The 26,408-nt window shown below is 55.5% G+C and overlaps 4 protein-coding genes across 5 annotated transcripts; 3 read left to right on the top strand and 1 right to left on the bottom strand.

Moving 5' to 3' along the window:
* Nucleotides 1-346: 346 nt before the first annotated feature.
* Nucleotides 347-1,324, top strand: ESPNL (espin like). Its single transcript, XM_075716896.1, has 4 exons — nucleotides 347-436; nucleotides 516-675; nucleotides 707-1,215; nucleotides 1,283-1,324. Exons 1-4 carry the CDS (start codon nucleotides 347-349, stop codon nucleotides 1,322-1,324), a joined length of 801 nt encoding a protein of 266 aa, XP_075573011.1.
* Nucleotides 1,325-1,341: 17 nt separating this feature from the next.
* On the top strand, nucleotides 1,342-6,469 carry KLHL30 (kelch like family member 30). The gene is given in 9 exon segments (XM_075716873.1): nucleotides 1,342-1,829; nucleotides 2,857-2,905; nucleotides 2,907-3,701; nucleotides 3,792-3,960; nucleotides 4,171-4,257; nucleotides 4,486-4,641; nucleotides 4,736-4,924; nucleotides 5,501-5,646; nucleotides 6,218-6,469. Coding segments are annotated over 9 exon segments (2,331 nt in total).
* Nucleotides 6,470-7,746: 1,277 nt separating this feature from the next.
* On the top strand, nucleotides 7,747-9,376 carry ERFE (erythroferrone). Its single transcript, XM_075716895.1, has 6 exons — nucleotides 7,747-7,981; nucleotides 8,170-8,357; nucleotides 8,452-8,560; nucleotides 8,633-8,723; nucleotides 8,840-8,918; nucleotides 9,243-9,376. The coding sequence occupies exons 1-6, from the start codon at nucleotides 7,747-7,749 to the stop codon at nucleotides 9,339-9,341; spliced, it is 801 nt and encodes a 266-aa protein (XP_075573010.1). The 3' UTR covers nucleotides 9,342-9,376.
* Nucleotides 9,377-12,662: 3,286 nt separating this feature from the next.
* ILKAP (ILK associated serine/threonine phosphatase) lies at nucleotides 12,663-25,232 on the bottom strand. 2 transcript variants are annotated; one of them, XM_075716319.1, is made up of 12 exons: nucleotides 25,187-25,232; nucleotides 24,268-24,333; nucleotides 23,789-23,857; nucleotides 22,585-22,707; nucleotides 21,539-21,665; nucleotides 20,690-20,796; nucleotides 20,114-20,207; nucleotides 18,130-18,217; nucleotides 16,717-16,838; nucleotides 14,793-14,912; nucleotides 13,306-13,387; nucleotides 12,663-13,089 (listed from the first exon to the last, which is right to left on the bottom strand). In XM_075716319.1, the coding sequence occupies exons 1-12, from the start codon at nucleotides 25,230-25,232 to the stop codon at nucleotides 12,949-12,951; spliced, it is 1,185 nt and encodes a 394-aa protein (XP_075572434.1). In that variant the 3' UTR covers nucleotides 12,663-12,948. The 2 variants fall into 2 exon arrangements, with proteins under 2 accessions (XP_075572434.1, XP_075572433.1); XM_075716318.1 differs by having other exon boundaries at nucleotides 23,801-23,857.
* Nucleotides 25,233-26,408: the final 1,176 nt, after the last annotated feature.

Below are 26,408 nucleotides of genomic sequence, written 5' to 3'. Positions count from 1 at the left end.
CAGGCCGGGGTCATGGGGTGCCCGGAGAAGGGCTGGCGGCGACAGGGGTGGCCCCGGACTTGGTCCTCGGCTGCGGGACATGGCGATGTCCCCCGGAGCTGAGGGGGCAGCGGGGGCTCTGCAGCTCCGTCCCGTCTTCTGAAGGAAACGGCCGCCTGTGGGCCTTTCCCGGGGAGGGTTCCCCGCAAGGACCGGGGTGACGTGCCGGGCATCCTCACGGGGCACCCCTCATCCGGTCACACGTGGGGGACCCTGGGGGGTGTTGGGGGCCCATTTCCCCTTGCCTGCCTTCCTCCAGGAGGAGGCCTGCGCCTCTTCCCCCGACAGCCGCCCGGCCCGGCGGGGGATGGAGCCCGGCAGGTCCGTGGCGGCGGAGCTGAAGCTTCGCAAGCCCTCGCAGTGGGACAGGACCCCGGCGCCCTTCTTCGCCCACCTGGTAGGTCGCTGGCTCCGCCGCGGCCCCCGGCTCGTCCCCCTGGCGCCCCTCCGAGGCCCCCATGACTCTGCCCGCGCAGGGTGGGCCAGCCGAGCCGGAGGCAGACGCGGACTCCCTGGTGCCCACGCACGACGAGCGGGGCCGCCCCATCCCCGAGTGGAAGCGGCAGGTGATGGTGCGCCGGCTGCGGGCCCGGCTGGCGGACGAGGAGGCGGCGGGCGGCCAGGTACGGGTGTCCCGGGGATGGGGGCCGCACGCTGCCGGCCCGGGGGGACGCTAACGGCCCCTCTCCGCAGGACGCGAGCTCCTGGCGCTTCTCGCCCTCCCGCCAGGCCGTGCTGGGCCCCTTCGGGGAGCTACTGACCGAGACAGACCTGCAGCAGCTGGAGTGGGTGGTGGAGAGCCTGCGGCTGCGGCGGCGGGGCGAGGCATACCAGGGCGAGCTGCGGCGCCTGGCGCGGGAGCTGTGCGCCCTCCTGCCCGCCCCGCTGCTCAGCATCACCGTGCACAGCCCCCCGCCCGCCCCGGGGCAACCCCTGCCCCTCTGGTGTGACCGCCTGGCCGGCGCCGTCAGCAGCCTGGCCGCGCTGGTGGCCCACGCCGAGGGGGCGCGGGTCGCCTCCCCCGCCGCCGCCGCCGCTCCTCCCGCCGCCGGCGGCGAGCAGCTCCGGGAGCCGGCGGGCAGCCTGGCGCAGCGGGAGATCCAGCAGTGCGGGGTCTGTGTCCGCAGCCTCCGCGGCGCCTTCGAGCCCGCGTGGGGGGCGGCGGAGGGGAAGGCGGTCGGGGGGAGCGGTGCGGAGGCCGCCAGCGACTCGGGCATCAGCTGCGAGGAGGCGTTTTCCGAAGGCGGCGGCTCCCCGGGGCCGGGGCCCGAGCGGGGCAGCCTGAGGAAGGAGCGGATCGTGATGCTCTTCCTGAGCCACTGGAGACGGTCCGCCTACGGCCCCTCCCCGCCGGCCGCCGGGGACCCCCGGGAGGCAGCCGGGACCGGGGTGGGGGGGGGGCCGGCCCGCCTGGCGCGGCAGAGGGCGGCTATCCAGCGGCTTCTGGGCGGCTGGCGGGCCGCCGCCTCCCGCAGCGCCCCGCCACCGCCGCCCCCCGCCACCGGTCGCGCCCCGCTCTCCCCAGAACAGTTCGTGGCGAGAGCCGGGGGAGCGGCGGCCGACTACGAGAGCCTGTCGCTGGAGCTCTTCATGCTGGGCTATTTTCGCATCCTGGAGCAGGAGCTGCCCCCCGAGGAGCGCCGCGGCCGCCACCTCCTCTGCTTCGAGGTCTTCGAGCAGCTGGGCCGGCACGGCTGGCGGGCAGTGCGCTCCTTCCACCGCGCCGTCACTGACGAGATCGCCGCCGGCCGGCGGGGCTGGCAGGACGGCTTCGACGACATCAAGGCGAGGTATTTCGGATCCCCCCAAAGCTCGGCCCGGCGGTCGGGGAAGGCCGGGAGAGAGGGGGAAGAGATCTGCCGCTACATCGACCGCAGCTTTGCCTTCTGGAAGGAGAAGGAAACCGAGATCTTCAGCTCGGAGGAGTGATGCCCGCTGACGGGGAGGGCGGAGGGCTGCGTGAAGTCGCGGGCTGCAGTAAAGGCCTTTTCAGTTCTGTCCGAGCTGAGCGAGGTTTCCCGGGGCAATGGAGAAAGCTTTTGGACGGAGGGGACCGCCCCGACACCCCGACCCCACCCCCCACCCCCCCGGGATCTGTGTCTTGGCTCCCGGCTCCCTGCGGCGAGGAGGCTGCCGACGTTTATTTGTGGCCCCCGAGGAGTGAGATAACATCCTATATTTAACACTCGGCATCGGCAGCCGCAGCCGGGGGGAGGAGGGACAACGCGGGGACCCCCGGTGACCGATGAGGCGGAGGCGGGGGGGCGTGCTGGGGGGAGCCTTTTCCCCCAGGCTTGCGGTGCCCGGCTGGCCACCGAGGGATGCTTTCCAAAAAGCAGCAAAGCCGCGGGGCGACGGGGTGGGCAGCGGCGGGCAGCTCTGCCCGTACGGTGCCTTTAAGAGCAGGGAGCGCTGTCCCGGCGCCGCCTAAAAATAGCGTGTTCCCCCGTCCCGGCTGGATCCCGTGTCGCGCCGGTGTGTCCCTCCCCAGTGCCGGGACCGGGGCCACTTCCCTCCCGGCGGGCCGGCCGGAGGGCTGCAAAGCCCAGGTGAGAGCGGGAGGGAGCGAGCCGGAGCGGGGCCCAGCCCAGCCCCCAAACCACCCCCACCCCGAAAAATCGGTAGCAGCTCCGGCAGGGTAGCTCGGAGCATGGGGAGGAGAAATCTCGGCCACCGTGAAAGTGGGAGAAGTGGGAGTCGGCGTTCCAGGGAGCACTTCTCCTGCCCCTGCTGGTGCCTGTAGATCAGGCATTGGGAAGGCACGATTGTGCCAGGGAGGGGGCAGAGAGGGAGAATGTCATCGCCTTTTCCTGACAGGGACGCCCTCGCCACGCTCTGCTCGGGCTCTGTCGGCCAGCAAGGCGGTCCCTGCGGCCATCCTCAGCACCATGGTGAGGAACGTGGATGACTTTGACTTCTGCCTGCCTTCGCATGCCCAGGGCATGCTGGAGGGGCTGCAGCAGCTGCGCGCCAACCCCAAACTGGCAGATGTGACACTGGTGGCAGGCGGGCGGGAGTTCCCCTGCCACCGTGGCATCCTGGCCCTCTGCAGCCATTACTTCCATGCCATGTTCTCTGGCGACTTTGCCGAGAGCATCGCGGCACGGGTGGAGCTGAAGGAGGTGGACCCCAGCGCACTGGAGATGCTGCTCGACTTTGCCTACACGGGGAAGGTCACCATCAACCAGGGCAACGTGGAGGGGCTGATGCGGACCTCCAGCCAGCTCCACTTCCCCACTGTCCAGAAGGTCTGCAGCCGCTACCTCCGGCAGCAGATGGATGCCACCAACTGCCTAGGTATCTGCGAGTTCGGTGAGAGCCACGGCTGCCCTGAGGTCTCCTCCAAGGCCTGGTCTTTCTTGCAGGAGAACTTTGAAGCCGTCTCTCGGCAGGAGGAGTTCCTCCAGCTCTCCAAGGAGAGGTTGGCTGTCTACCTCTCCAACGACCAGCTGCAGGTGCAGGAAGAACAGAGCCTGGCCGAGGCCGTGTTGCGCTGGGTACGCCATGACCCAGGGCTCCGAGCCCAGTTCCTGCCTGAGCTGCTGGAGCTGGCCCACATCATGTCGCTGCCTGACCAGTACCTGCAGAACCTGCTTGCCACCGAGCCTCTCATCCGTGACTCAGATGCCAGCAAGGCCCTCGTCGCCCGATCTTGTGCCACGGTGAGTAGCTCCTGCCCCAAATCCCACCTCCCGAGCAGCAGAGGAGGCTCAGCTCAGAGCCTGACGGTCCTGCCCTGGCCTCTCCATCAGAGGCAGAGTGATGCCAGTGCCCAGAAGAACCCCCCAGCCCCACTGCAGAAGCTGGAGGAGGTGCTGGTGGTGGTCGGCGGCCGCGTGCTGGAGGAGAGTGAGGATGAGGATGGCGGGCTGGAGATGCCAGCTGCGCCTAGGAACTTCGCCTTCTACAACCCCAAAAGCAGTAAGTGTCCATAGCAGGGATGGGGCAAGTGCACCCCCCCCCGCCCATGTTAATTAACCCTCCATCTACCCCAAAGCCACCTCTTGCCAAATGGTCTGGTGTGAGGAGGTGCACTGGGGAGGTGGGGAGGAAGGAACAGTGAAATAGGGCTGGCTTAAAAGTGTCATTGCTGGCTGCAAGGGGTCATCACTTGGCTCCGCTGGGTTTCAGGGCGATGGATAGCTCTGCCTGACTTCCCTGATTACAACAAATGGGGCTTTTCCCTGGTGGCTCTGAACAATGATGTGTACGTCACAGGTAGGTGCTGGGGCTGCCAGTGCAGGGTGGGGCTCCCCAAGGAGCAGGGATGGAGGATTGGGGACAAAAATGTGGGCACAGGGCAGTGGTGTGGGACTGGGGGCTACCCTCCTCTCCAAGCAAAGCCCTCTTCTTGCTCCCTTCTTGGGTGGATCCAGCCACTGGCGAATGATGCCCAGGGACGGCTGCACTCAGAGTGGACGGCCCGCCTGACCCATCCCTCCCCAGGTGGTTCCCGGGGCTCCCAGAACAACACATGGTCAACTACCCAGGCCTGGTGCTTCTGCCCCAGGGATGGCACCTGGAAGCCCATTGCTTCCATGCTGAGAGCCCGGACAAACCACACCAGCACTGTCCTCAATGGTGAGATCTACGTCATTGGGGGTAAGGCCATGAAGACCCCGCAGGTGCTATGGGGGTGGGGGTCCATGGGTGCCCCAGAGCAGTGGGGTGGCTGCAGCATCCCACTGCCCTGCAGGGACAACGGTGGACGCGGTGGAGGTGGAGCGCTACGACCCCTACAGCAAGAGCTGGTGTGCCATCAGCCCAGCCCTCAAGTATGTGAGCAATTTTGCGGCCACCAGCTGCTTGGGCAAGCTGTACCTTGTGGGCTCCTGCGCCGTCAAGTACAATGCGCTCACCCTGCAGTGCTACAACCCTGTCCAAGGTGAGAGCTGGCCCCACTGCCGTGCCCCACCAATGCCTTCCTGGGGAACAGGACTGAGGAGGACCCCCAGGCAGGTGACATCCTGTGCTGCCAGGCACGATCCCATGGGATGCAACCAGGTGCTAATGGGATCTGGCAATGGCTATGGCATGGGGCCAGGGGCCAGCCAGGGGCACAGCTGCTGGCAGCATGGACCTGGGTCGCAGACCTCTAGCACAGCCTTGACCTGACCTTCAGTGGAGCAGGATCCCTGGGGCAGAGGGATGGGGGAGGCTGCCTGCCTTAGGGAGAAACTAAACCCCTGTGACAATGCCACCTCCGCAGGCAGCCTCTGTGCAGCCCACGGTGGTCTCCCCCATCCCACACCACCACTACAAACAATATCCCCCCACTTTTTTTTATGCAAGAGCCTCATCTGGGATGGGGACTGCAGGTGCCACCCTGCCTGGCCACTCTGTCCCCTCCCTTTCAAACTCCCCCTTAAATAGCTGTGGGCTCGGCAATGCTTTTTTCAGTCACTGGCAGCTGTATCAAGAGCCAAGGGTGGGACACACTGCTAATGGCTGCTTCTTGCAGATTTGTGGAGTGTGATCACGTCCCCCTTCATCCCCAAGTACCTGTCGGCCCCACGCTGTGCCACCCTACGTGGGCTCATCTACCTCATTGGGGACAATACCAAGAAGGTCCATGTGTACAACCCGGAGGCCAACATCTGGCAGAAGGTAGCAGGATGCGGGGCTAGGTGCAATCACCCTCCCTGGGGAAGTGGGGCAGCTGTTCCCTCCCCATCAGCACCCCACAACCATACCCTCACACCCTCTCCCCCCAGGGTGCCAGCACTCCCCTCCCCTGCCCCCCCCCCCCCCCCTCATCCCTTGGTTCTATTAACCCTTGCAGAGCCAAAGATGCCCCAATCTTTCCTTCCTGGCTCCCTGTCACACCCACACTAGGAGCATGGCTTTTGCACCAAGTTACTGATTTTAAGCAACGTTCACACTGCAGAAGCTCACAGGACACACACACACACACACGCTTTTCCAGCACCACCCTGCTGCGGGGTGTGCAGGGCTCCTGCCTGCACAGTCTGGCAAAATCCTGCCTGTCTCCTCTGCCCTCCAGACCCCCCCACCACTCCCCGCAGGACCCCCTGAAACCAAGACATGGCCCCAGGGGCCCCGAAACCTCACAGAGAGGACAGGGCAGGGGAACACACTGGTTAGGTCAATGTCCACTGTGGTGGGAACGAGAGGTCCCCAGGGGGTCCCCGCACGTCTCACCCTGCCCCTCATGCAGGTGCAGCTCCTGCACACGCTTCACGAGAATGGCGGGATGGTGCCACTGGGCAACCAGCTCTTTGTCACCGGTGGCCACTGGAAGGGCATGGATGGGGACTACCGGGTGGACATGGAGGTGTATGACTGTGCCAAGAACCTCTGGACACGGGAGGGCTCCCTGCCCTGCCTCTGGCTCTTCCACAGCTCCTCCTCCGTCTTCATGGACACCTCCAAGTGGACAGAGGCTTTCCAGGGTGACCACATGTGGTAGGAGAGCCCACAGCATGGCCACAGTAGCTGCTCTCCCCTTCTTGCCTCTCTCCCCACTGCCAGTTCAGCTCTGCAGGGGAGGAGATGGAAACCCCTCTGCAAGGCTGGCTGGGGCATCAGGAGCATGTTCCCCACCCACCACCACAGGGAAAAGGCTTTTCCTTATAAATGCGCTTTGGCTAGTGCTCTCTTTTAGTTTGTTGGTGTTTTTTTTTTTTTTTTTTTAACTGCCTTTTTCCCCCTCCAAAACCCCAAAGTTTTTACAGTATTTTGAGGCCTCCCCAAAGTGTGGCCCATCCCATCAGAGACTGACATTGCTGCCTGGTGGCCAGCATGGGGAAACATGAGTGGGACCAGGGAAATCTCTCTTTCCCAACACCCAAAGCTCTCCGGCACCTCACTGGCTCACACTGAAGTGTCAGACCCACTCCAGCACCCCATGGAGCAGAATGACAGGAGATAAAACAGCTTTTGGATGCTTTGTGTCCTCGGGTAGCACAGCAGCCTGCGGAGGTGTGCTTCATCCTGGTTGCTCTCCCGGGGTGTGCAAGCACGTGGCCCTGGGAAGTGACCAAAGGGTCATGGTGAAGCAGCCGGCACCTCGGTGACTCCTGGTGCCGGGACAGAGCCGGGCGGTGCTTCCTGCCCCATCCCTGTCTCTGCTGGTATCCGGTTGCAGAGGACGCCCCCGATGGCCGGTCCCACCACCAGCACTGGGACGTAGTAGCTCTGCCAGCGTCGTTTGATGGTGAATCTGTTCTGTGTTAGGTTTTTTATTATTTTTGAAGCATTAAACATGCACGCTGGGGAGCTCTGTGGGTCGTGGGGGGAGCCCCTCGGATTGGGGAGGGAGTGGCCCCCGCCACTGGCGCTCCGCGCTGCTCCCCACAGGCCACGCGGGTTTTTGTACACGGGGGCGGGGGGTGTCCCCGCGTCCCGCAGGGGAGAACGGGGGCTCTCCTGCGGCAGCAGGCACCGCCCCCGGCAGAACCCGGCCGAGCCCCGGAAGCGGGGCGGGCCCTGCGGCGCCCTCGCAAGCCCCGAGACCGGGCCGGGGGCCGCCCTCCCAGTAGCGGCGGCGGCGGGATGCGGCTGTCGGAGCTGTGCCTGGCGCTCCTCTGCGCCGCCGCCGCCGCCGCTGGGACCGGCTCCCCGGGGCCGGCCCGGGAGCACTCGCCGGGCCCGAGAGCAGCCGCGGGGAGGACGGCGGCGGCGGGACGCAGGGAGCCGGGGGCGGCCGTCCCCCGGACCCGCGGCGTGGACCCCCGCCAGGCGTGGATGCTGCTGGCCGGGAGCCCCGGGCGGGCGAGCGGCAGCCCTGCCCGGAGAAGGACAGGCACGGTGCGGGATGGGACGGGGGCTGGCAGAGCACCGGTACCAGGCAGTGGCCAATCTCCAGAAAAATCACCCCAGGCTGCCTTGCAAGTTGGTGTGCCAAGCATTGCCTGTGCCCCCTCTGGGGCCCCCGCCGTGCTGGAAGAGCTGCTGAGGGAGCTGCAGCTTCTGCGGAAAGGTACCCACCGGCCCCGGCAAGTGCTGGAAGGAAGGGGGGGCTGAGAGGGACCCGAGGGCAGGAGGAGGGGACAGCAGAGACGAGGCACAGCGGGGCTGTGCAGCAGAGCCAGGCGTTGTCTTATCTTGGGGCCACGAAAAGCCGAGGTTCCTTCCTAAAGTCAAGCTCTGGTCGGGTTTTTGGGTCAGGCATGGTGAAGGAGCAGGTGAAGACATGCAGGAAGGCCTGGGAAGGGTGTGAGGAAGAGGAGGAAAGTGGTGAAGGCAACCCACAGGCTGGGTCCCATTGTCACGTGCAAGCAGCCTTCCACTGTCGGACACGTGAAAACATCTCCGTTGAGCAGAGATCATGGCAGGAGCTGCAGCTCTACTACATTGTGAGTGCCCAGCCTGCTGCATCTTCCTGCCCATGGGGGCACCCACCCTGGTGCAGGGGCTCTTCCTCTAACCCAAGCCTTTCCCCATACCCAGCCTGAGAGGGATGGGATGTTCCACCGCGGCACAGGGCTGAACCTGACCAGCGGGCAGTACACGGCACCCATTGCGGGGTACTACACCTTTACCGCCACACTTCACATCGGTGAGCCCTCTGGCACCCCCCCCACCCCCCCCGGGAGATCCAAAACAGCTCTCACCCTACCCTCTGTCCCAGTGCGCAGAGAGCAGCGGAGGAAGGGGCAACCGTGCAGGGAGAATCGTCTGCGGGTGCTGATTTGTGTGCAGTCCCACTGCCAGCACAACAGGTAGGGCAGGGCAAAGCTAGGAGGGGGAGAGGGACCCTGAGCTAGGGAGGGAGGAAGGAGTCCAGTGTGCCTGGGGGAACAACACTCTCCCCAGCACCACCCTCCCTCTTCTGCAGCAATTTGGAGACCATATCCCAGCTGGAGAGTGGTGGTGACCTTTTCACCATCTCCGTCGCAGGAGTCCTTTACCTGCAGGTTAGTGGTGCCAGCTCTGCTTGGGACTGTACTGGGCAGAAAGTTGCCTTCCATGGCCCCAGCTCCAGGGCTGAGCACCAAGTCTGTTTCTCAGCCCAGCTCCGAGCCCAAAGGACACTCAAGGTTGAGGTCAGCTGGGACACTACAGCACATACCATGGCTGGGCTGCCCTACTGGCCTTTATGTCATCCTTTTCCCAGAAGGAAGTGGGGTGAGCAGCCCCTCCATCTCTCAGCTGCTGCACACAGGGGAGAGCTCTCTCCTTTGCTCTGCCAGGCTGTATCCAGAGGTATTCCAGCCCCATTAAGCCCTCTCTCCCTCCAGGCTGGGCAGTATGCCTCTGTTTTCGTGGACAACGCTGCAGGCTCTCCCCTCACCATTCAAAGCGGCTCTGATTTCAGCGCCATTCTGCTGGGGGTGTGAAAAGGTGCTGGGCACCATGCAAGAAGCTGAACCTGTGCCAGGCGTAGCTGGACCCTTCCCTCTGCCAGTCACCATCACACCTCCCCTGCTCAGCACCAAGCCTACGGAAGATCTTCTGCTGCTGCAGACTGGTCCAATACTGCTTGTGCTGCAAGAACCATCTGAAGCTGGACAAAAGATCAGGGAGGATGACAATAATAATAATAATAAAAGAAGCCTGACAAGGAGCTAAAGGAGTTCACTTTTATCTAAAGGGTAGAGTTGGAAGTTTATCTTGGAAAATGCTGCTGACAACAGCTGCAGCCAGCTGCTTTCTCTGCAGGGCTTAGCTCCCATCTTGCCAGATGCTGGTCCCCATTTTCACTGTCAGCAGATTTCCCTGCCCAGGTTCTCAGCAGGCTGAAACAGGTTGTTTGTATCACTTCAGCTTCCCTGCAATATATTAGCAGTGAGTGTTTGCTTGCAGAAACCAACGTCCTTTGCAGCTAACCTTCAAAGCAGAGCAATGTCCCGATAATGCCACACATTCAGTTAAAGCAAATTCCTGTCCTGTGGCTTTCCATGCCAAGCATTCCCTGCCCATGGCACAGGGCCCAGGCCACGGGCAGTGCAGATATGCTCCTTGCTTTGGTTCCGATAGCCATCTGAGCCAAGGATGGCACAGGGCTACATGCCTGAACAAGGGCTGCAGAAGAGGTACCTGGGCAGGCTGGGTGTGGGACAAGAGCCACATGTTTTATTTCTTAGTAGCACGTAGCACTGGGCAAGTTGTGCCAGCAACACCATGAGATAGCTCAAACTGCACCCAGCCCCACCTTCCCTGAGGGATCTCCGCATGTAGGTGGGGGGAGGCATCCTCATGCTGGACCTCACTCATGAGGGCTTTCTTGGCCCTGCCTGGCCTTCTCCACAGGTTGCATCTCCTCAAGGAGCCTGGTGAAGTAGCTGTTGCTGCAGCTCTTCATGGGTGTGGGTATTTGGATCCTGGAGGGGGCAGAGGGGGCAGCTCTGGCTGTGCAGTTTTAATGCTGACTTCCTCCCCAAGGCAAAGAAAACTTGTCTCTTGAAAGGAAAGATGTGCTTTTCCCCCAGCTGAATGGGTGAGCAGCATCCTGGCAGAGACAAGGCCTCTGTAGCTCCTGCCCAGCTGAGGAGCTCAGCCCAGGCAGCACCTCCCAGTTATCCTGTGTGACCATGAGCCAAGGCAGTCTCGCTCACATCAGCCACCTTCCCTTCTTACCAAACACGCCTGAGAAGATACAAAAGGATTCAGTGCTGGAGAACAGAGCTTACCAAGCTGGTAAGCTGTCCTCTGCGAGCAATGTATAAAGAGCCCAGTGCCCTTGAACACAAAATTGGAAGACTTGATTAAGTTGGAGATACTGGGGGGCTAATTTAGGTGTTGGCAGGAGGCTAGAAGCTTGGTCAGCCCTAAAGGAGGGTAGCTGCATATACAGCACTTCTGCATGGGCCATCCTGGGGTAGTGGTCCCAGAGCAGGGAGAGTTTATTTGCAGGAAACCTCTTGCAGACCCCACCCTACCAGGAAATACAAGCAAACTGTTTTTTTGACTTCCACTAAAGCTGGGGTTGAACTTGCCTTTCTAACTGGCTGGCTACTCACAAGCACGGTGAAACCTGCTCCACAGTGCTTCCTTTTCCCCTTTACCCTGAAAAATTTACCGTATGATCCATTAATGGAAATTGTTATTAACTGTACTGTAACACCGTGTATTATGTTCCTAGTTGGAGCTGTGCTTTCAGTACTCTTTCTAAAGTGAAGGAAAGAAGAGTTGTAAGAGGAGGGAGGGGGAGAGAAGACAGTCAGAGAAGGACAAGCTGATAGTTCTCTCACCAGCTCTTGTGCTGGAAAGAGGGATCTCCTAGAGACAGCACCAGGGAGATGGGTGCTTAGCTCGGTTCTTGCAGTGCAGTACACAGCTCTCCGCAGTGCAAGAGCTGTGAAAAGCAGGGAGGCAAGAAGGAAGGGCAAATTGCCCTTCTGAGATCTGCCATCAGGGTTTCTTTTGCCACAGACTGAACAGACTCCATGCTACTCTATCTTGGCTCTCCAAATTTGGCTTTCAAGAGCAGAAGCAGCAGAGCGTGTTGCTAACACGGGCAATTCCCTCTCAGCTCATCCTGCAATGCAACCTTACATCAGAGTATGCAGGAATAGCTGGGACCAGAACAAGGTAGCAGGGACAAGCGCTACCCAAAATATGTGCCAGAGGCCCACTTCCTTCCTCAGTGCTCTGCAGCAGATGTAAAGAGTTAGCATGAGCTAGGCCGAGTTAGCCTAACCATTAGCATAAGCCCATGAACTTTAACTGACTTCTGCTGTAGCAGAAGTAGATGAAAGACAAGTCAAGCCACCTGTCCCAAACAACAGGATAGTTTTTGTGTGCTCAAGAAAACAGATAGCCCAGGATCCAGGACCATCTCCCAAAGCTCCAGGGAACACAGGGAGCAGAAAAGAGCCCGGGAAGCCTCACAACCCTGCACAGGACTATGCACAAGCAGCACGCACCACCACACCAACCTGCCCAATCTCTCTCTGGGACTGCACTGTTTCTCATGCAGAGCAAGGAGGTTGCGCAAGAAACCACTGCACAGACCCACTGCCCACTGACTCATCTCCCTCACTGCACCACAGGAGGGGAAAGTTGCGTAATCTGAAATGTAAGTGCTTTGCCAGCCTAATGAGTTTAGCTTTCACACCGTCATTTGGTCTTAAGCCAGAGTTTCTCTGGAAAACAGCACACTGACTCTCTGCAGCAACAGCTGGTAGAGGAATGGGGATGGGATGAGATACCAGATACTTAATAGCAACAAGTACCTAGAACCCGAGATGCCTGCTCCTCAGATAGCACAGACAAGCACAAAGCTTGCCCTTATCTCTGCTGCCTGGCAGGTCCATTTGGTGAAAACAATTTCCCAGTGAACATCAGGAGCAAACTCCAGCCACTTTTGCCATATCAACAACTAAGATAAAACCTCAGTGTCTTCTGCAAGCAGAGGGAAGGTACACTGCTGCTCTGCACAGCAATGTTTGTATCACTCAGCTGCATGCAACCTCACAACCCAGCTTCAGAATCAAAATATTTCCTTCCTGGCACTAAGAAGACAGCCCGCACCACATCCCAAGCCGGTGGCCTGGGGTATGGCACAGCCCATATGGTACAGCCCAACCGGGAGCTCCCACCGAGTCCTAAGAGCTCAGGACCCTCCCAGGGCCTCATACAAAGCTCAAAGAAAAGAACAGCAGAACTGCACTGTTTGGAACAGCTGGCAGAGTTCATGCCCACAGATGCCTGCTCTTGCTAGCACCTCTGCCAAATGGGTTTATTTGGTTTGCCAAGACATTCACAGGGGGTTGACAGGACAAGAGATTTCCGCATAGGCTGATCCACTGTGGCAGCCGCTTAGAAAACACTGCTAGCCAAGTGAGCTAAAACTACTAGAAAAAAAAAACCGAAACAACTTTATTTACACTGAAGAGCATCCAGCAGGACCCTCCTTCCCCCAGCCACACATGCACACACACTGACTTCTCCCTTCCCTTACATCCGCTGCAAGCTGGGGATCCTGCTGCCGCACCTCATCTCTCAGTGCTCTATCCGGACCACCATGACCGTAACGTTGTCTGCTGACCCTCGCTGTACTGCCTTGTTGGCCAGTCTGTTACACGCAGCTTCATATCTAGCATCTGCTTCTAGCTTCCCTTCTCTTGTCTGGATGTTCTTATCCTGTTGGGACAAAGAAGGACAACACCGATTGCTCCCAGCAAAGTACGTACGTGCAAGCACATGGTAGTTTCCAAACATGGGGAAGCAAAACAATTAAGTACAACCTCAGGTATAAGGGAGGATACCCTGGCAGAAGTACATTTCTGCAAGTCAGAGTCATTCCATTTCGTGCCCCCTGCACTGACAAACCCAGCCCCCATGCTGCCTTCTCCTCACCTCCAGGCAGGACACAATGAAGTTCACAGCTTCTTCTGGTGTAAAGACTTTAAAGAGGCCATCACATGCTATCAGAATGAACCTGGAAATCAAGCAGAGACAGGTTTCAAGGCTGAATCTTTGGCTCCCCAGCTACAGCAAAACCTCTCCAAGCTGTTTTGTGAGTACCCATGCTCCAATCCAAAGGGAAGATGCCATAAAGCTCATCTGAAAATCCCTTGGAAGCACCAGAAGTCCCCCTGGTGCTCCAGAACCTACCATTCATGGAACTGAGGCAACTCAAAGTACAAGCCAAAGAGCCAGGCAAACAATGTTAAGACCTAGATCAGGACATCCTGGCAGTCCTACTGACACTGCACCGTTAGGCAAGATCATGCACCACACCCTGCTGGAAAGCTCCATTATTTCTCTAGGAACTGCTTCTTTCCTTTGAGTCCTTTTCATTCATGTAGTTTCCCTGTGAAGTAGCTAATGCAAGGAAATAGAGAAACACAGCCAGCTTAATACCTTATGTGCCTCTAAATTCTTGACGTTACCATACTCCTGAGGTATGCGATAACTTAATTTAAATAGAAATATTCAAAAGAAAAGCAAGCAGCTTAACCCAGAAATAGAGGCATAACTGTGATTGGAAAACTGCCACAAGGTATTGCCACAGGCTGTAGAAGGTTGAGCGGATACAAAGCCCAAGGCACGGAGAGATGCCTCATAGCTCCCCACCAGAGGATGGGGGAGACAGCCTGCTGTGCACTCCCTGCCTGCACAGGGGATTGTATTAACCAGGAGCCCTAACCAGAGTCACCAGACAAGGAAACTACAACCATACCACAGAAGGTAGTCAGCATGCCAGAGCAGCGCATGTCTCTGAAGACATCATTTCAGAGCCTGATACTCAGAATATCTTTAGAAATATTTTAGTGGATCACTGGATATAGAACTCTAATCTCAGAAAAAGCAGTAGTACTGGGTTACATTCTCACCTCAGAGAGCCTGCAGGACCATACAGACATAAAAGCTCACAGCAGTTTGCCAATGCCAATCATACATTAGAAAAGTATCTCAAATCTTCAAATATCAGAGCTGACTGCAATGGTATTTGTGGGCACCATGGCTGCTAGAAACAACTCTTGGACAGAATAGGGATCCAAGAATTAAAGCCTTAACCAACTGCTTGAACACTGGTGTGTGAACTTATTCAGAGCATGAAGGAAGTCTAAGGCTTGTGTATGTTATCACTGCTGCGAGGCTGGTTTCTCCAAGAGAAGTCTTCACAGTATCTTGGCAGAGCAAGGCAGCAGCTTTATCCCACTACACCAACAAGGAACAGGAGCAGGGAGACATCAGCAGTAAGGGCATCCTCTAATTCTGGGTGATCAGACTGAAGTACCTCCACCCTAACAGGAAGCATACAGGTCATGCAGCTTGCACTACTTCTGCCGAGCAAAGCTAGGACACAGCCAACCCCCTTCTGTGTGGGCATGCTTTACCTGTCGTTGTGCGTGAGTTGGCAGCGTTTGATATCTGGCACAGAGATAACACCACAGCGTTTGTACTGGCCATCCCCAATGGAGCGTGAAACCTCCAGCACTCCTAGGACTCTTCCGTCCCTGCACAAAGAAAGAAAACATGGAGAGCCCTCCCCATATATGCACATCGCACTGCACTGACAGCGAGATGGACGCTCTTCAAGGTGCCTTCAGCTGTCTCAGAAATCCTGACCCACTTATCCAGCAAGTTCAAATCTTCCCTTCAAAGTCCCCTTCCCTTTCTACATATTTGTGTGAGCTTTGGGAAACAAGTGGAGAGGGGGACAAAGAAATTAAGTCAGGATAAATCAAGGCTGTTTTCCATCTCCCTGCCCTAACTCAAGTCCTGCTTAGCCTAGCAAGCCAGGGAATTAAGAGTTATATGCTGAGCTGAACTCCTGGAGGCAGAGGTTTGAATTCACAGATTATTTTTTGGTAAGGTATCTAGCAAACTGCATTTCAGTAGAAACACAGAGTGGCAGCAGGCAAGACAAGGTCTGAGCTGGCAGCCCCTCCTGGCTTCTGCCTGTCAGGACACCAACGCCTATGGACTGGCTCAACTGGGGGCAGTTCCAAGGAGCGAGGACCAAGGCACTTTCTCCTGATCACTTGGTCTTTACTAACCACCAATTGCAGCAACCAGTTCTGTGAAACCAGAGTTAGTCCTCCTTAGGAAGAAGTCTTGTTTGCTAAACTTTTCTAATTAACTGAGTCCTGCCCCAGGAGAAGCAGCTTCCCACACTCCACCTTTCCAACAATCAAGCATCTTCTCCCCCAAAAGGCTCTTCTGTGCACTCTGGAAAGACACGAGGTCATTCATCTCATAGTCCAGCCAGCCCTGCTTCAGATAAAAGCAAGCAGCGAGGCACGTCACAGAGAAGAGATCTGATGCTCACACACTTTGCGACTTATCTCATAGGTCCAAAATATTGAGCTGCCAACAGTGGGAGAGGCTCCCAGGCAGCCAAGGAGATGTTCCCCCAGTTCTGAAAAGAGCTAACAGACACTGGCCCGTCTCTTTCCTGTGTGCAAAGATAGATCAGTGCTAAGCATAAGCAGCAGCATGTGCTCTCCAAAGATAAGGGGAACAAGGCCCTCCAGACATGGCAGCGTGACAGAACTAAGCCCACCCCTCCCCACCCTGGGGCGCATTCTGCCTCTGCGCAGGCACCAAGATACTTCATCTATACCAAGTCCTCTCTTGTGAGAATGCCATTAAATCAAGAAACGGCCTTCAAAGAAGGGAGAGAACCTAGCCAGGGAATCAGACACAGCTGCCCAAACACCATGCACACCTACATGCACAGCAACATTAAGATAATCCTGCTCTGGCTCCAGAAACCTCCCTCCTACTGCAGACCACCTCAGTGCATCAGCTAACCCCCAGGGGAGCAACACTGGCTGACATCAAGGGCTTCTTGTACCCTCTCAAACCAACCCCACCTCTTACAGAACAAGGAGGGACAGCTGATGCTGCAGGCAAGGAAGTGAGTTCTGTTCAATGCCACAGCATGCAGCAAGTGATAATTTCTTAAACGGTCAAGTCCAGCTCTGTAGGTCCAACTCTGTACATCAAGTTTAAGCATGTCCATCGGACATTTAAGCTTGCATCAGACTGCCAGGCTTTCACATGGGTTCCTGCCTTTGCAGCACAGCACCCCGTCACCATTGTAAGCCCCTGGGAAACCAGCCCCCACCAACCAACTCAAGCCACTGAATCATTAGACATCTCAGGCACCACTGTGCCTCCCACAGGCAGCAATAGATTCTCTCCGGGCTCTCACTAGCATGAGCGCTGGGCTCAGGAAACTCCAGAAACTCAGTGTTCAGGCCCAAAGTTGGGCCAGGGTTTAGATTTACTCACTCACACCCTTTATGCACTTACCTGACATTTCCTCCAGCTTTCTGTATCCGCATACGCTCCTCATATTGGGTAGGGTTGTGCTCCTTACTGAGGCTTAAGGCTGTGTGTTTCTGACTCTCTTCATTATAACGACACAGAATCGCCTGTGCTGACAAAAGACCCTCATGAGTAAACAACAACAAAACTGCAGCAACAAGAACTTCCTGAGAGAGAGCTGCAAGTTGTAGTCAACGGAGCTATATCTGGCTGGTGACTGGTCACCAGCAGTGATCCTCAGGGCTCAGTCCTAGGGCCAGTGCTGTTCAATATTTTTATCAGTGATCTGGAAGCAGGAGTTGAATGCACCATTAGCAAGTTTGCTCACAATACCTAACTGGGAGTGCTGTTGACTCTCTGGAGGGACAAGAGGCCTTGCAGAGGGATCTAAATAGATTGGAGCATTAGGCAATCAATGGCATTAAATTTAACAAGTCCAAGTGCTGGATTCTGTGCCTGGGATGGAGTAACACTGGGCACAAGTATAAATTGGGAGAGGAGTGGCTGGAAAGCAGCCCTGTAGAAAGGGATCTGGGGGTGCTGGTCGACAGAGGCTCAACAGGAGCCAGCAGTGTGCCCTGGCAGCCAAGAGGGCAAACCACATCAAACACAGCATGACCAGCCAGTCAAGAGAGGGGATTATCCCACTGTATTCAGCACTGATGCAGCCTCACCCCCAAGTACTGTGTGCAGCTCTGGGCCCCACCACTTAAGAAGTACATTAAGGTACTCAAATGCATCCAAAGGAGGGCAACAAAGCTGGTGACGGGGTTGGAAGGTATGTCCTACGAGGAGCGACTGAGGAGTCTGGGTTTGTCTAGTTTGGAGAAAAGGAGACTGAGGGGTGACCTCATTACTCTCTACAGCTTCCTGAGGAGGGGACGTGGAGAAGGAGGTACTGATCCCTTCTCCCTGGGATCCAGCGACAGGATGCATGGGAATGGCTCAAAGCCGCATGAGGGGAGGTTCAGATTGGACGTGAGGAAGCATTTCTTTACCGAGAGGGTGGTCAAACACTGGAAGAGGCTTCCTAGAAAGGTGGTCAATGCCCCAAGCCTGTCAGTGTTTAAGAGTCATTTGGCCAATGCCCTTAATTATACACTTTAACTTTTGGTCAGCCCTGAATTGGTCAGGCAGTTGGACTAGGTGATCATTGTAGGTCCCTTCCAAATGAAATATTCTATTCTAGATACTGTGGAATATTTAGCACCACCAAGAGCTATCACACACAGTTGGTTTACACTATGGGAGACAACACAGAAACACCCTGCACCCACCCAAAACAAGATGCTTTTCTAGGAACAGTTGGGTAGCCCACACAAACACGTTGCCTTTCAGGGTGAATAAAGCTCTCTGAGGAATTGAGATGCCAGCAGTGGGCTTCTCCATTCTGCTTACCCGGCTGTCCCCGAGGTTGGCTATGTAGAGAATATTGTCAACAGCTAGGACACAAGTAGCTGTGGAGCCATCCTTCCAGGCTGGCTTCCTGAAGGGAACAAAAGTGAGATTACTAAGGGGAGAAAACAATATTTAAGAAGTTAGTTACAGAGTGCTCCTGGGGACTCAAGGAAGTGTCACATGGCAACACGCAGCAGTCAGCTAGCACAAGTCCCCAGCAGCTGCCTGCAAGCAGCTAGGGAAACTATTGGTGGTAAATAGCGAGCTGGACAAGGACAGAGGAGCTGCACAGACTACCACCTTCTAAATGCATGGCCAATGCACAACTGGTTCAAATACTGCCAGCCATGGTCCCCACACTGACCCTACCTTACACTCAGCTCCCAGGAAAGCTCAGCTGTGGCTGGAACAGGCTTAGCCCCAATGACTGCCCAGAAGCTATAGCATCACGAGCAAACAAGCACCCCAAACTCCTCATTGGGAAGATCCTTCTTTGCAGCAAAGGGAAGGCACAGCCAGGACTGCAGCAGTTGCCTTCCTTTTTGCTTTCATTTCCCTTCCTTTTTTCACAGCACCCCTGCCCACCCATCTCAGATCTCACCACCCCACCTCAGCAGTAACACTAGTTGTTCAGTCACTCTCCTGATATTTCACTTGCTGTAGTTAAGCTTGTATCTCTAGAGGTCTAGGTAAAACAAGAAGCATTTCTTAGATTACAGCTGCCAGACTAGTCCTCCCTACAATGAAGCCCCAGCTAGGATGCCACTCTTTACCAAAACTAGCTTTGAGAGATGATTTCTATACATATTTAATCCAATTTTTTCTTAACTTTGAAGGTGTGGCTGACTGAAGATCATTCATTTCATCATCAATACAGCTATTGCTAGCGATCCTTTGTAGCGCCTTTGTCGTAAAGTCATGTTTCTGACCAAACAGAGACTGGTTTGGGAATAACACTGTTGTGACAGACTGAAGGAAGCTTTTTCCTTTTGCCTGGTCAAACTTGTTGATCTGATTAGGCTTAAGAGACTGAACCAGTCTGCAATTTACTTAAAATTGAAAGTTTGCAGGGAATCTCAGAATCAGATGCATTAACAGTCTCTCCATCTCTGTTAGAGGTGTCACTATGAAATCAGAAAAGAAACCCCAAACATGTAAAGGACTGGTAACAAAGTGACTGTATTTTAAATGCAATCTACATCTTCCCTAGTCCACACAGTTGGTGTGTCAGTTCAGCAGAGACTGACAGAAGGTAAGGGTGCTTGTACTCAAAACCCAGCTGGGAGGCAGTCTGGCATTTAACCCACAGAAAGTAGCTGCTGTGCTTTTCAGCTTCATTTTAAAATAATCTGTTAGAAACAAGCTTAAGATGAGGGACTTTCTTCATCAACATCTCTGTTTTCAAAAGAGGTGAAGAAAGCAAGATTTAAACTTATATTGGGAGAGTTAAGTCTTTCAACACAGGGCATTAAAAATGATCTCAGAGATGTGCTCCAGCCTGGCAAGCACATACTCACTAACAGGAATGCAGCTCTAAAGAAAGCTGCACAGAGCAGCCTGCAAAGTACTGCTCTACAGATACCCTCCTGCCACACTTTGATGCCATCAACACACAGATCCCATCTCAGGCAGTATGGGATAAGTCACTTCAGCAACATGGTAAGTCTTTAAAATGAAGGCAAACAAGATGCCCTGGTAAGGACAGAGGTGCATTCTTGGTCATGTTTTGGTTCCTTCCTTTACCATGAACATGTATTTTAGTCTAAGGGGTCCTACAGACTGCTTACCACAGAGTAAGACCAGAACATGCCACGATCTAGCTCTAGCAGGCACTCAACTGGCAGTTACAGCCTGGCACAGCTGAGCTGTATGGGGTTTCGCCAAAGCATAGACATGACTCAAGGTTTCCTCTGCCCTGCTGAGAACTAAGGCCTGTGAGATGCAAGCTAAGAAATACAAACACATGGGAAGCATTTACACTTACTGACTGGATGCCTGCTTTAGAAACTCTTCATCTGTGTGTTTGAAGGTATCCAAAAGGCATCTCTTCACAGTTTTCTCCACACTGACTACTTCACCTGTCAGACAGGGAAAACAGCAACTAAGCTTCAGCTAAAACATATCTGACCTACCCCAGTCCCTCCCTTTGCCCATCCAACATTCAATCAGGCAAGTGCATCTCTCAGACCCTGCGCAGAGCAGCTAGGGCATGTCCTGGGCTCACACTACCAAAAATCTGCGCGGTAGCATGTATGGAGAATTTATGACATACCCCTCTCCCCCACGGGCATATTTTCACACTTGAAGTGGCACTGCCAAAACTGGCAACAGCGCATCTCACACTTGCTTAGCAGTTCACAAACAGCTACTTGTACCCTTGTGCCAAAAAGGCTTCCAGCCCTCTTCCCCAGGGGGAAAGCACAGTCTTGCAAGCCCATTGCAAATAAGGGATGGGAACTGTAGAACTACACCCAAACAAATCAGTTTCCCTACCCACTGCCATAATGTCAAGGCAGAAAAGTCGATTGTTGTCCTACAGCCCTTATTGCACTCCTCTCACCTTTAGGAAATTTCTTAATCAGGTTTTGGTGCAGATTCTGTGCTGCGAATTTTGAGGCTCGGACTCCCCCGTGGCCATCAAAAACAGCAAAGTACGAGACACGTGTGCTGTGAGGAAACAAAGAGTAGCAGAACAGGGCTAAGAAAGGCCATTAACCAGAGGGTGGGATCGAGTACATTTGTCTCTTAACACCCTGCCGTGTTGTCAGCCAGACTGAGTAACTACTGCACTCCAGGGCACAAAGGTAGCAAGTCTCTAAGCTCACATGTTCAAACATTTACACAGTTTACATATGCAAGCACTGAGCTGAGAGTTTTCTTGTAATTTTCCACCTCTCAAGAAAATGAAGGGCAGAAGAGAGTTTATAGACCACAACTTGGCATAAAAGCAGCTAAACATTTCACCTTAAGGTCACTGCAACTCCCCAGCTCTACAAAGACATCAGTCTAACCAATCCTACAGTTCTTTCAATGCCTAAACTTGTTGAAACCACACTACAGACAAGAAACTCAGATCCCTCAGCACATGAAGCTCTCAGGACAGTATTTGTTCAGAAGCTAAATCCAGTATCAGGATGATGCTTGAGAGCATTCCTTTAAATATACACACTCCCTCTACACACACTTATATCTCCTGTGATTTTCCCAGGAACACAGCTAATGATTCAACCTAAGTCTCCCAATAACAAGCCCAAACCACACACCATGACACAGGTGTAGTCAAGAGCATCAGCTGCTCAAACTAAAAAGGATCATCATATCATGGGCTTAGCTGAAGCAAGCTGCAGCTCCTTCACCCCTGTGATGGCTGCCATCCACAGCTTTATTCTGGCAGTTGGGGCCCACTTACATTTGGGAGGGCAGAGGCTGGCATTCCTCGGTGATATCGTTTAAGATGACATGTGCATCCTGCATGTCTTCTCTTTCACCTTTCCTCTCTGCCACATAACCCTTCAATCCAAGAACGCCCACTGACCCTAAAGAGGAACAAAGCAGACACATGCACGCAAATCAAACGCCTCTGTCTCCTCAGCTCAGGCTAAAAACCAACAAATCAGCAAACACTTTTCAGCTTTCAGAACCCTATCCTGGCACTGCAGCAAAGTACAGCCCATGTTCTGCAACGAAACATCTGGCGTCTTCTGCTGAACAGGATATATTTATTTTGTAACATAGGTTTTTAAGTGCCCCCAAGGTCAGCAGCTATAAAAGCTACTTGTCCCCATTCTGGCAGATAGCTGTAGCCAAGCACGACTGCTGGGTATCAGACAGGGCTCTTACAAAAAAAAAAAAAAGGGGGGGGGGGGGGAGGGGGCAGCAGAGGAAGCATGTGGCATTGAACCTGCAGATTATACAAAGCACAGCTTTAAAGAGGGTGCTAAGGACAAGAAATCAGGGTCTGCTGTTTCCAGAACACATCCTTTCCTTTGTACAGCTGAACACATCTTATTCCCAAAGCTGCAACATAATATGCAGGCACCTACACTCAAATCAAATGCCCTATATGTAACAGCAAGTCTCTCCCTCTCTGGCTTTCTTGGCAGCCACCCAGTGGTGAGATTTGGGGATGTGGCAAAAGAAACGTGCGGCTCTAGCCTTCTAGAGGTTTCACAACCAATCCCCCTCTTGGCAGCACAGGAACTTATCCTGCAAATGCCGAGGTGCTTGCTGCTCAGCCTCTGCCACTTCAGCAGGGCCAGCAAGATGGCCTGGGTGAGGGCAGAGAGTGCCAGGGAGCTCGAGGGGCTTCCACAGACCGCCACAGCAGTTTGTTCCCTACAAGAGGCTGAAAATGCAAGCAGACTGAAGAACCAAAGCTTAGCTTTGGTCTGGACTTACTCAGCCCAACGTCAAAAGTACAAATAGAGTACATTTGTTTTCAAACTGTCTGAAAACCTTTACAAACTTTCTTTTCCACAAGTTCTTCCCTGCCATTCTTCTCTTCCTCCTCCAAGGACTTTCTCTTCTCCCCTTTCCCATGTCTCCCTGCTGATGAGACCTGCTCAGTAGTGCTGGAGGCTGAAAGAGAGCAAAAATGCAGGTGGCTGAAGTCTTCCAGCTCCGTTTTACTTACATAAATTTACCAGCAATTCCTTTTATACTAAAGCACTCTCAGGAGTGCAGACTTGCACACTCACACAGTATTAAGTGACTGGAGCTGTTACTGAACAAGACATACTAACTGACTGCAAATGCGCACGCACAGCTTCACTCAGCATGTACAACCCACGGCACACATAACTGTCCAACCCAGCAAGCACCGATTTGATCACTTTACTGTGCCTGAGGTAGGGTCACGCAATGTACACTTGTGTTTGGCTGGCAGGCTCTTGATTCTTCCCGCCAACCCGCAGTTTATTTCTTAGCTACCAGGCTTTTTTGCCGTTAACTGCTCAGGAAGTTAATGTTTCAGGTTGAAACACTTCTAATTTTTTTTATTATTACTATTATTTTTTGTGTCTACAAGTTGTGCCCACAACAACGTAAAGAAATGTATTTTATTACTCTGAATGTGCATGTTTATTAGGGGTTTCAGAAGACAGGTTACAAGTTAAAGCTAGCAAGAGGAATCTGATTCCCATGACGTCAGAACCCTAGCCTTTTCCTTCTGAAGATTTATTCTTGTATGGTATAGTGAATTATATTATCTCCTCCCAGGTGCTAGCAAACACTTGGCTGCATGCAGAAAGCCTTGCCAGACCAGAAGTCCGGTTTAGAAGACATTTACAGCTAGGAACAAGAAGGCAGTCTGTGCCCACAGCAGAAAAGCAACAGAAGCCAGGGCACTGGCAGCACCAGGCCAGTGTTGCCTTCACTCTCAGTGAGCATGTGCATACTTTCACTCTCAAAGCAGGGAGCTTTCAGGCACAGACAATAGGGGTCCCCAAAAGACATCTGAGGGATGTACTTTTAGGAAGAGACCTAATTTTATTTTTAAAGAGTCAGAATCCTGATTTAAACAATTGGGGCACAAACAGATCACCACAACCAGCATCAGCCAACCCACATACCAGGTTAACTTGCCATGCATCCAACACCACAGGATACATCAATAAGTTTTTCTGAGAAGGGCAGGTCAGCAGAGGCTTGGTGAGCTGACACAGCTCCTTACCTGTGTCACCACTGCTGGCTGGTGGAAGATCATCAAAGAGTAAAGAGCCTCCTTTTCCTGGAGCACAAGAAAAAGGCAAGAAGAATTAAAAACCTTTGTCCATTTGAGGGAATAATGCTCTGCATACACCCCTCCTGAGGTGCGGAAATTATAAAATGCCAGTTCACCGAAGCGAGCCAAATTTCAACTTCTGTTACTGGATGGTGGGGGCAAACTCAGCCCTTACAAATCAGAGAATATTTATATGGAACATATTGTGGAGTATATGTGGAGCAACTATAAAATTCCGGTTAGCCAAAAAAAAAACACAAGAAGAGAAAAGCAGCTACCCTGCACACCAGTGCTGATAACCTGACTGTCTTTATCCTGTCTAATGAAGAAAAGGGTTTACACAAATTTCATTGCAGGAGATGCTGATGCAGAAAACATGGGAAGCCAAACTAATGGCAGGAGCAGAACACCCATACCTGAGTCACCACTGCTGGCTGGTGGGAGATCGTCAAAGAGCAGAGGCCCTTTCTGGGCTTCCTTCCCTGTAAGACACCAGAGCAGAGTCAGGACCTGTTGCAGGCACTCAGGGGTTGGTTTCTGGAAGGACTGCCCGACAGACAAGCGCAAGTGGGGTAATTGAGGAGACCCTTGGCTACCTTTCTTCCATCTCTAATTTAGGCAGCTCCTACATGAACAAAACAAGCACCTGCCTAGGGATGATGTGAACTTTTATCTTGAAAACAGCCTTTTTTAGTTTTGTTTTTTTCTAGGAATCCATTCAACTTGCATTTCCATCCCTCAGCAGCCTAATCAAGATGCTATAGGAAGGGCCCAGAAAGCACCAATTATTTCAGGTAACACCATTACAGCTCTCCACAGACCCACAACCCGCAGCAGCACAGAGAGGGGAAAGGCTCCAGCATGGCCTAAACCACATGGATAACACTCGCATCTGAACAAGTCCCAGGGAAAAAGGAACGCGCCCCCCCCAAGCCCTGTAATTTCTCCATCGATTTTTAAGCTACCCCCTCCTGCAGCCGCCCCCTCACCCCTGCCCTCACTCCCTTCCTCCCCGACCCTCAGGCGCTGGGAGCCCTCAGCTGCTACCGCCACCCCGGGGCGCTCCCTGTAGCGGCGCGCCAGCTGGGCGCGGAGCCAGCGCCTCCCCCCAGAGAGGCTCCCTACCCACGGCCGCGCTGAAGCAAACCTGGCAGGGCCCACTGCCGCTCGCCGCCAGCCCCGCGGCCTGTCAGGCCCTACCTGGGTGAGGCCCCGCCCCGGGACTGCGGGGGGGGGGGGCGGGGCGGGGCGGGGCAGGGCGGGGCGGGGCGGGGCGGGGCAGAGCAGAGCAGGACGGCGGTTGAGCGCCCGCCCCAGGGGTCGCGGCCCCCTCACCCGCCGCCGAGGAGCCGGGCTCCGGGAGGTCCCCGAACAGATCCATCCCGCTGCCGCGCCGGCAGCGCCGCCGCCGAGGCTGCTTCCTCCTGCCCAGGCGCCGCTCCGCCCCCCCAGGCTGCCAACCTCCCCGCGCGGCCAATCAGAGGCCGCGGATGAGCCGGAAGTAGGCGCGCGGCCCGGAGGCGGCAGGGCGGGAGCGGAAGGCCGCCGTTGGCCCCGCCCCGCGAGACGCCTGTCCCTCCCTGGCGGGAGGCGGGGGCGTCCGTCAAACACCACCGCCGGGCGGCAGCGCGGCGCCTTCTCCGCCAATCGGAAGGCGAGGCCGCCCTGCCAATCAGTCCCATTGCCTCGCGCCTTGCTCCGCCAGGCTGACCAATCCTGCGGCTGAGGGGCGGGGGGTGCCCGCCACCGTCCTCCTGTGCTGCGTGCCAGGTGGGGCGGGAAGGGCGCGCGGCGCCCCCTGGCGGCATCCGGCCGGTGCTCGGTGCGGCCTGGCGGCCCCGCGGCAGCGCAGTCCCCCTGTGCGCAGCCCAGGGCCGGTGCGCGGTGCCCGTACCCTGTGCCGGTACTCGGTGCGGCCTATCCAGCGGCCCCCACAGTGGCACAGCCCCCTCGCCCATAGACCCTGGCCACTGTGGGCCTCCCCACTGCTGGTGCTGCCAGCCTGGAGGCACCCACCCTGCCCACCCACCCCAGAAAGGAGAGCTCAGTGGCACGGGGGTGTTTGCGTTAAATGCCACATTTATTTCAGAACCAAACAAGCCTCACGTGCACGCGGACAGCTAGGACCCGAGGTGCCAAACCCCAGGCACAGGGCAGGGGTGCCCGGGTGCACTGCCATTGCCAGCAGGAACCAGAGGGCTTGAAAGGTGGCCTCCCTCCTCTGCAGGCCCCCAGCCTGCCCACCAGTGCTCGCCTGCCCTCCACACCACCGTTCCCCTGTGAAATTTCCCTTCTGATGGGGCTCACGGTTGTGCCTAAAGCTCAGGTTTGCATTCCATGTCCTGGGAGGCTGTGGTGGCAGAGGCAAGAGGTGAACAGGGGCCTGTCTGGGGGAACGTGTGGTGCTGGCAAGAGCAGAGCCAGTAAGACGGCAAGGGTAGTCCATGAACTGTGTCTCCCTTGGCCCCAAGCACAGCAGCCCCCAGCTGAGCCGTCAGCTCTGCAGGTTTGCTGGCCTGAGGCATGCTTTGGCTCCAGCTGGAGGACACCTGTCCCG

Source organism: Pelecanus crispus, chromosome 9, assembly GCF_030463565.1.
Source record: "Pelecanus crispus isolate bPelCri1 chromosome 9, bPelCri1.pri, whole genome shotgun sequence".
Taxonomy (NCBI): Eukaryota; Metazoa; Chordata; class Aves; order Pelecaniformes; family Pelecanidae; genus Pelecanus; species Pelecanus crispus.
The sequence above is the reverse complement of the archived record's forward strand: the minus strand, read 5'-3'. Positions and strand labels throughout refer to the sequence as shown.